We start from the raw sequence: 9,769 nt of genomic DNA, 5'->3' as shown, positions 1-9,769 counted from the left end.
TGTGTGTGTAGACAGAAGAGGCGGTGTTATATGTGTGTGTGGAGACGTAGCAGAGGCGGTGTTGTGTGTGTGTGTGTGTGTGTGGAGACGTAGCAGATGCGGTGTTTGTGTGTGTGTGTGTGTGGAAACGTAGCAGATGCGGTGTTGTGTGTGTGTGTGTGTGTGTGTGGAGGCATAGCAGATGTGGTGTGTGTGTAGACGTAGCAGAGGTGGTGTGTGTGTGTGTGTAAACGTAGCAGAGGTGGTGTGTGTGTGTGTGTGTGTGTGTGTGTGTAAACGTAGCAGAGGTGGTGGGTGGGTGTGTAGACGTAGCAGAGGTGGTGGGTGTGTACACCTGGCAGAGGTGGGGGTGTAGACGTGGCAGAGGTGGGGGGTGGGGGTGTAGATGTGGCAGAGGTGGGGGGTGGGGGTGTAGACGTGGCAGAGGTGGGGGGTGGGGGTGTAGACGTGGCAGAGGTGGGGGGTGGGGTGTAGACGTGGCAGAGGTGGGGGGTGGGGGTGTAGACGTGGCAGATGTGGTGGGGGGTGGGGGTGTAGACGTGGCAGAGGCGGTGGGGGGTGGGGGTGGAGACGTGGCAGGGGGGGTGGGGGTGGAGACGTGGCAGAGGCGGTGGGGGGTGGGGGTGGAGACGTGGCAGGGGGGGTGGGGGGTGGAGACGTGGCAGGGGGGGTGGGGGGTGGAGACGTGGCAGGGGGGTGGGGGGTGGAGACGTGGCGTGGGGGGTGGGGGGTGGAGACGTGGCGTGGGGGGTGGGGGGTGGAGACGTGGCGTGGGGGGTGGGGGGTGGAGACGGGGGGTGGGGGGTGGAGACGTGGCGTGGGGGGTGGGGGGTGGAGACGTGGCGTGGGGGGTGGGGGGTGGAGACGTGGCGTGGGGGGTGGGGGGTGGAGACGTGGCGTGGGGCGGTGTTGTGAGTGTGGAGACGTGGCAGGGGCGGTGTTGTGAGTGTGGAGACGTGGCAGGGGCGGTGTTGTGAGTGTGGAGACGTGGCAGGGGCGGTGTTGTGAGTGTGGAGACGTGGCAGGGGCGGTGTTGTGTGTGTGGAGACGTGGCAGGGGCGGTGTTGTGAGTGTGGAGACGTGGCAGGGGCGGTGTTGTGAGTGTGGAGACGTGGCAGGGGCGGTGTTGTGAGTGTGGAGACGTGGCAGGGGCGGTGTTGTGAGTGTGGAGACGTGGCAGGGGCGGTGTTGTGAGTGTGGAGACGTGGCAGGGGCGGTGTTGTGAGTGTGGAGACGTGGCAGGGGCGGTGTTGTGAGTGTATGTCCGTTTAGCAGGATTCTGAACATGCCTCCTCATTTGTTTTTCAGGACACAGCAGAATATGTCGCTTACGTTGCCAAAGATCCAGTGAATCAAAGAGGTAAATGTACATGTGAGCAGGGCTCTACTTGGCGGAGGTGAGGGGGCTCTACTTGGCGGAGGTGAGGGGGCTCTACTTGGCGGAGGTGAGGGGGCTCTACTTGGCGGAGGTGAGGGGGCTCTACTTGGCGAAGGAGAGGGGGCTCTACTTGGCGGAGGTGAGGGGGCTCTACTTGGCGGAGGTGAGGGGGCTCTACTTGGCGGAGGTGAGGGGGCTCTACTTGGCGGAGGTGAGGGGGCTCTACTTGGCGGAGGTGAGGGGGCTCTACTTGGCGGAGGTGAGGGGGCTCTACTTGGCGGAGGTGAGGGGGCTCTACTTGGCGGAGGTGAGGGGGCTCTACTTGGCGGAGGTGAGGGGGCTCTACTTGGCGGAGGTGAGGGGGCTCTACTTGGCGGAGGAGAGGGGGCTCTACTTGGCGGAGGTGAGGGGGCTCTACTTGGCGGAGGTGAGGGGGCTCTACTTGGCGGAGGTGAGGGGGCTCTACTTGGCGGAGGTGAGGGGGCTCTACTTGGCGGAGGTGAGGGGGGCTCTACTTGGCGGAGGTGAGGGGGGCTCTACTTGGCGGGTTGTGGCTTCAGTCTTTTTTTCTTTTTCCTACAGCGTGCCATATACTGGAGTGTCCCGAGGGTCTCGCTCAGGATGTGATCAGCACTATAGGACAGGCCTTTGAACTGCGATTCAAGCAATACCTCAAGAACCCTCCAAAACTAGTGACTCCACATGACAGGTTTGTGCTCTCTTCAGAGGGGTTTCCAGTGGAAAATAGAAGGGCTGTGGTGCGGGGATCTGGATTGTAGCGGGGCTCTGGTGCGAGGATTACGATTGGAGCGGGCCGTGGTGCAGGGATCAGGATTGGAGCGGGCTGTGGTGCTGGGATCAGGATTGGAGCGGGCTGTGGTGCTGGGATCAGGATTGTAGCGGGCCGTGGTGCAGGGATCAGGATTGTAGCGGGGCTCTGGTGCGAGGATTACGATTGGGGCGGGGCCGTGGTGCGGGGATCAGGATTGGGGCGGGGCCGTGGTGCTGGGATCAGGATTGGGGCGGGGCCGTGGTGCTGGGATCAGGATTGGGGCGGGGCCGTGGTGCTGGGATCAGGATTGGAGCGGGGCCGTGGTGCGGGGTTCAGGATTGGAGCGGGTCCGTGGTGCTGGGATCAGGATTGGAGCGGGGCCGTGGTGCTGGGATCAGGATTGGGGCGGGGCCGTGGTGCGGGGATCAGGATTGGCGGGGGGGCCGTGGTGCGGGGATCAGGATTGGCGGGGGGGCCGTGGTGCGGGGATCAGGATTGGCGGGGGGGGCCGTGGTGCGGGGATCAGGATTGGCGGGGGGGGCCGTGGTGCGGGGATCAGGATTGGCGGGGGGGCCGTGGTGCGGGGATCAGGATTGGCGGGGGGGCCGTGGTGCGGGGATCAGGATTGGCGGGGGGGCCGTGGTGCGGGGATCAGGATTGGCGGGGGGGCCGTGGTGCGGGGATTGGGGCGGGGCCGTGGTGTGGGAATCAGGTGGTATGGGGAAGCCAGGCCTGTGCGGTGTACTCCGCCGGACAAGTGCTTTGCCTTCAATAGAGAACTTTCTGGAGCTCCACAGTCCGATCTTAGAATTCATCTTTCCTAGTCGGTCTTGCCAAGACTTAAAGGAGTAGTCCAGTGGTGACTCAGTGGTTAACAACTTATCCCCTATCCTAAGGATAGGGGATAAGTTGCAGATTGCGGGGGGTTCGACCGCTGGGGCCCCCTGCGATCTCTCTGTACGGGGCCCCGGCTCTCCGTCCAGATAGCGGGTGTCGACCCCCGTGCGAAGCGGCAGCCGACACGCCCCTCAATACATCTCTATGGCAGAGCCGGAGATTGCCGAAGGCAGCGCTTCGGCTCTGCCATAGAGTTGTATTGAGGGGGCGTGTTGGCTGCCACTTCGTGCGGAGGTAGACACGCCCCCATCCCGTGGTCTGTCGGGGCTCCGTACAGGAGATCGCAGGGGGCCCCAGCGGTCGAACCCCCCGCAATCTGCAACTTATCCCCGACCGCTGGGGCCCCCCGCGATCTCCTGTACGGAGCCCCGACAGACCACGGGAAGGGGGCGTGTCGACCTCCGCACGAAGTGGCGGCCGACACGCCCCTTCAATACATCTCTATGGCAGAGCGGAGATTGCCGAAGGCAGCGCTTCGGCTCTGCCATAGAGTTGTATTAAGGGGGCGTGTTGGCCGCCACTTCGTGCGGAGGTCGACACCCGCTATCTGGACGGAGAGCCGGGGCCCCGTACAGAGAGATCGCAGGGGGCCCCAGCGGTCGGACCCCCCGCGATCTCAAACTTATCCCCTATCCTTAGGATAGGGGATAAGTTTTTCACCACTGGACTACCCCTTTAAGGACCGCTCCTTCCTTCCCGAACCAGACTCCAAGAATTTGAATGAAGTCTGGTTAACAGTAAAGGGGAAGGGGGCGGAAGAGGCCAGGTGCCATTCCCCAAAGAGCATGGCCTCCGACTTCCCACAGTTGACTTTTGCACCCGAAGCTCTGCTGAAGTCCTCGCAGGGTTGTGGGATGAGGATTGTGGTACGAGGCTCCCCTGTCCCTCCTCACGGGGACTTACCTTCAGGGTTGTGGGATCAGGATTTTGGGATGAGGATTGTGGTACGAGGCTCCCCTGTCCCTCCTCACAGGGACTTACCTTCAGGGTTGTGGGATGAGGATTGTGGGACGAGGGTTGTGGTACGAGGCTCCCCTGCCCCTCCTCACGGGGACTTACCTTCAGGGTTGTGGGATCAGGATTTTGGGATGAGGATTGTGGTACGAGGCTTCCCTGCCCCTCCTCACAGGGACTTACCTTCAGGGTTGTGGGATCAGGATTTTGGGATGAGGATTGTGGTACGAGGCTCCCCTGTCCCTCCTCACAGGGACTTACCTTCAGGGTTGTGGGATCAGGATTTTGGGATGAGGATTGTGGTACGAGGCTCCCCTGTCCCTCCTCACAGGGACTTACCTTCAGGGTTGTGGGATGAGGATTGTGGGACGAGGCTTCCCTGCCCCTCCTCACAGGGACTTACCTTCAGGGTTGTGGGATGAGGATTGTGGTACGAGGCTCCCCTGCCCCTCCTCATGGTGACTTACCTTCAGGATGGCTGGATTTGATGGCTCGGCATGGGATGAAGAGGACGAGGAGATTGCGGACCATGCCTACTACAATGACTTCCCAGGGAAGGAGCCTCCTATTGGTGGGGTTGTGGACATGAGGCTACGAGATGGAACTGCTCCTTTAGTGCCAAGACAGAGCCCCAATCACATGGGGGCCACACTGGTGAGTGCAGGGGACCCAGGGGGGCACATTCTGGCCTTGGGGGTCTGGTCAAGTCTCATTGTCTTCTCTTTCCACAGCCGGTGGGACAGATATCTGGAGGAGAACAAGACTCAAGGAAACAGCAGCCACAGCCCAATGTGCAAGGTACCGCCCCTCATTAACTGGCTCCTCCCCCTCATACATACCTGACCTGTAATATCCAGCCCCTCCCCCTCATATACATACCTGACCTGTAGTATCCAGCCCCTCCCCCCTCATATACATACCTGACCTGTAATATCCAGCCCCTCCCCCTCATATACATACCTGACCTGTAATATCCAGCCCCTCCCCCTCATATACATACCTGACCTGTAATATCCAGCCCCTCCCCCTCATATACATACCTGACCTGTAATATCCAGCCCCTCCCCCTCATATACATACCTGACCTGTAATATCCAGCCCCTCCCCCTCATATACATACCTGACCTGTAATATCCAGCCCCTCCCCCTCATATACATACCTGACCTGTAATATCCAGCCCCTCCCCCTCATACATACCTGACCTGTCATATCCAGCCCCTCCCCCTCATATACATACCTGACCTGTCATATCCAGCCCCTCCCCCTCATATAAATACCTGACCTGTCATATCCAGCCCCTCCCCCTCATATACATACCTGACCTGTCATATCCAGCCCCTCCCCCCTCATATACATACCTGACCTGTCATATCCAGCCCCTCCCCCCTCATATACATACCTGACCTGTAATATCCAGCCCCTCCCCCCTCATATACATACCTGACCTGTCATATCCAGCCCCTCCCCCTCATATAAATACCTGACCTGTCATATCCAGCCCCTCCCCCTCATATACATACCTGACCTGTAATATCCAGCCCCTCCCCCTCATACATACCTGACCTGTCATATCCAGCCCCTCCCCCTCATATACATACCTGACCTGTCATATCCAGCCCCTCCCCCTCATATAAATACCTGACCTGTCATATCCAGCCCCTCCCCCTCATATAAATACCTGACCTGTCATATCCAGCCCCTCCCCCCTCATATACATACCTGACCTGTAATATCCAGCCCCTCCCCCCTCATATACATACCTGACCTGTAATATCCAGCCCCTCCCCCTCATATACATACCTGACCTGTAATATCCAGCCCCTCCCCCTCATATACATACCTGACCTGTAATATCCAGCTCCTCCCCCCTCATATACATACCTGACCTGTAAGAAAAGGAACACTGGTCTAAGACAATGGAGAGATTAGTGGAGACATCCCTGGTGGTCTAGGGCAGTAGAGATTAGTGGAGACATCCCTGGTGGTCTAAGACAATGGAGAGATTAGTGGAGACATCCCTGGTGGTCTAGGGCAGTAGAGATTAGTGGAGACATCCCTGGTGGTCTAGGGCAGTAGAGATTAGTGGAGACATCCCTGGTGGTCTAAGACAATGGAGAGATTAGTGGAGACATCCCTGGTGGTCTAAGACAATGGAGAGATTAGTGGAGACATCCCTGGTGGTCTAGGGCAGTAGAGATTAGTGGAGACATCCCTGGTGGTCTAGGGCAGTGGAGATTAGTGGAGACATCCCAGGTGGTCTAGGGCAGTGGAGATTAGTGGAGACATCCCTGGTGGTCTAGGGCAGTGGAGATTAGTGGAGACATCCCTGGTGGTCTAGGGCAGTGGAGATTAGTGGAGACATCCCAGGTGGTCTAGGGCAGTAGAGATTAGTGGAGACATCCCTGGTGGTCTAGAGCAGTGGAGATTAGTGGAGACATCCCTGGTGGTCTAGAGCAGTGGAGATTAGTGGAGACATCCCTGGTGGTCTAGAGCAGTGGAGATTAGTGGAGACATCCCTGGTGGTCTAGAGCAGTGGAGATTAGTGGAGACATCCCAGGTGGTCTAGGGCAGTGGAGATTAGCGGAGACATCCCTGGTGGTCTAGGGCAGTGGAGATTAGCGGAGACATCCCTGGTGGTCTAGGGCAGTGGAGATTAGCGGAGACATCCCTGGTGGTCTAGGGCAGTGGAGATTAGTGGAGACATCCCTGGTGGTCTAGGGCAGTAGAGATTAGTGGAGACATCCCTGGTGGTCTAGGGCAGTAGAGATTAGTGGAGACATCCCTGGTGGTCTAGGGCAGTAGAGATTAGTGGAGACATCCCTGGTGGTCTAGAGCAGTGGAGATTAGTAGAGACATCCCTGGTGGTCTAGAGCAGTGGAGATTAGTAGAGACATCCCTGGTGGTCTAGGGCAGTGGAGATTAGTAGAGACATCCCTGGTGGTCTAGGGCAGTGGAGATTAGCGGAGACATCCCTGGTGGTCTAGGGCAGTGGAGATTAGCGGAGACATCCCTGGTGGTCTAGGGCAGTAGAGATTAGCGGAGACATCCCTGGTGGTCTAGGGCAGTGGAGATTAGTGGAGACATCCCTGGTGGTCTAGGGCAGTAGAGATTAGTGGAGACATCCCTGGTGGTCTAGGGCAGTAGAGATTAGTGGAGACATCCCTGGTGGTCTAGGGCAGTAGAGATTAGTGGAGACATCCCTGGTGGTCTAGAGCAGTAGAGATTAGTGGAGACATCCCTGGTGGTCTAGGGCAGTAGAGATTAGTGGAGACATCCCTGGTGGTCTAGAGCAGTGGAGATTAGTAGAGACATCCCTGGTGGTCTAGGGCAGTGGAGATTAGTAGAGACATCCCTGGTGGTCTAGGATGGGACCCTTCATTTTAATCAGTGTTCACCACTGTCGGCGCTCTTGCCCATTGTCCTTCTCTCTTATGGTTTGTTGACTCCGCCCCTCCAGGTAAGGACAGGTATCCAGTGCCTGGCGCCAAGCCTGTGAATCGGCCCGACCTTTTCGATGACCCCTCCTATGTAAATGTGCAGAACCTGGACAAGGCCCGCCCGCCTGCTCGTGGCGCCACCAATGGTCAGAGAGACATCTTTGATATGAGTGAGTCTTGTGTGAAGAGTAATTGTGCCCCCATATGTTGTATGACCTCTCACCCCAGCCCCCCATCTGCCTTGTCCCCTCTAGAGCCCTTCGAGGAGGCGATCCCCCCGGGGGCGTCCATTGTCAGTATGGAAGAAGAGCTGAGGCGGGAGCCTTGGTACCACGGGAAGATGACCCGGAAGGAGGCGGAGCGCCAGCTGCGGGTCAACGGAGACTTCCTGGTGAGAGAGAGCACCACCACCCCGGGGCAGTACGTCCTGACCGGCCTGCAGAATGGGCAGCCCAAACACCTGCTGCTGGTGGACCCAGAAGGAGTGGTGAGTAGGCCGCGCGGTCCCTGGGGCTCCTCTCAGTATTTCCCACCTGTTTTAACCCTTGTGTGTTCCCCTGACAGGTCCGGACCAAGGACCACCGCTTTGAGAGTGTGAGTCACCTGATCAGCTATCACATGGACAATCACTTGCCCATCATCTCTGCGGGCAGCGAGCTGTGTCTGCAGCAGCCGGTGGAGCGGAGACAGTGAGCGGCGGGGTCCCCTCCTCCTCAGTACACCGCAGCCTCTTCCCGTACCGCCGCGGAGCCTTCTCCTCACCTTCTATCAGGGAATTTGTAGGGTCACTGTGACCGGGAGCCATGGGTCAGTGCTGCCGCCGGATCCCGCCATGGAGGTGACGTCTCAGCACAAGGCGGCTCCGCCCCCTCTAAGCACATGATGGCCTGTGGCGCAGTCACCCCTGCCGATCTGTGCCTTTTTTTATTTGTATGGTTCCCCTGCCCCCTCCATGATGGATATCTCCTGGGCCCCTCAGTCCATCAATGGCAATAACGGACCCGAACCCCGTGCATGCTGGACATCCTCCGCACCTGCCCCATGCCTATTTATTTCTGCTGCTTCCACACCGTCCTCTCGTCTGCGCCCCCCGGAGGTGGGGCCCCTAACGGAGTCTGCACTTTTTCTGGCCCCCCCCCCCCCCCCCCCCCACAAACCTTTTTGCCTTAAGGTGACTAAAGAAATATGTATCTGCCTCCAAATTATGGACAGGGGCGGCACCTAATGTCCGGACATTGCTGGTGTAGGTGCGGCGGCTGGTGGCCCCTTTTTATGTAGAGAGCCCCCCCCCCACTGCTGTGGACTGAGTGGTCTCCACGGAGGATGTTGTATGGACTCGAGAGACTCGCCCAATTTCTAGTGTTGTGTTCTGGACTGCAGGTCATGTGACCTCAACTAGCCTGCCCCCACCTGGGGTCTGCAACGGGAAGTCCTAGCCTAACCTGCCCCTCAATATACCTCCCCAAGGGTCCCCAGCAAAATGCCCTTATAACCTGCCCTACCCCTCACTCCTGGCTCTGTGCCAGGGCGCCCTATTACCGTACCCTCCCATCCCAGGACCCGCCCTATTACCGTACCCTCCCATCCCAGGACCCGCCCTATTACCGTACCCTCCCATCCCAGGACCCGCCCTATTACCGTACCCTCCCATCCCAGGACCCGCCCTATTACCGTACCCTCCCATCCCAGGACCCGCCCTATTACCGTACCCTCCCATCCCAGGACCCGCCCTATTACCGTACCCTCCCATCCCAGGACCCGCCCTATTACCGTACCCTCCCATCCCAGGACCCGCCCTATTACCGTACCCTCCCATCCCAGGACCCGCCCTATTACCGTACCCTCCCATCCCAGGACCCGCCCTATTACCGTACCCTCCCATCCCAGGACCCGCCCTATTACCGTACCCTCCCATCCCAGGACCGACCTATTACCGTACCCTCCCATCCCAGGACCCGCCCTATTACCGTACCCTCCCATCCCAGGACCCGCCCTATTACCGTACCCTCCCATCCAGGACCGCCCTATTACCGTACCCTCCCATCCCAGGACCGACCTATTACCGTACCCTCCCATCCCAGGACCCGCCCTATATCCGTACCCTCCCATCCCAGGACCGACCTATGGCCACGCCCTCCCATCCCAGGACCGCCCTATGGCCACGCCCTCCCATCACAGGACCGCCCTATGGCCACGCCCTCCCATCACAGGACCGCCCTATGGCCGCGCCCTCCCATCACAGGACCGCCCTATGGCCACGCCCTCCCATCACAGGACCGCCCTATGGCCACGCCCTCCCATCATCTAGGTGGCCCAGCAAGGACTTGGGG

At 59.2% G+C, this 9,769-nt stretch overlaps 1 protein-coding gene across 1 annotated transcript; it reads left to right on the top strand.

Moving 5' to 3' along the window:
* Window positions 1-1,308: 1,308 nt before the first annotated feature.
* Window positions 1,309-9,304, top strand: LOC130325575 (SHC-transforming protein 1-like; the record flags this gene model as incomplete). The annotated part of the gene is given in 7 exon segments (XM_056553310.1): window positions 1,309-1,360; window positions 1,961-2,087; window positions 4,475-4,655; window positions 4,733-4,799; window positions 7,460-7,609; window positions 7,694-7,926; window positions 8,004-9,304. Coding segments are annotated over 7 exon segments (939 nt in total), but the record flags the coding sequence as incomplete, so codon positions are not given.
* Between the last annotated feature and the right edge of the window lie 465 nt (window positions 9,305-9,769).

The sequence above is a fragment of the Hyla sarda genome, unplaced genomic scaffold, assembly GCF_029499605.1.
Source record: "Hyla sarda isolate aHylSar1 unplaced genomic scaffold, aHylSar1.hap1 scaffold_2721, whole genome shotgun sequence".
In the NCBI taxonomy this organism is placed as follows: Eukaryota; Metazoa; Chordata; class Amphibia; order Anura; family Hylidae; genus Hyla; species Hyla sarda.
The sequence above is the reverse complement of the archived record's forward strand: the minus strand, read 5'-3'. Positions and strand labels throughout refer to the sequence as shown.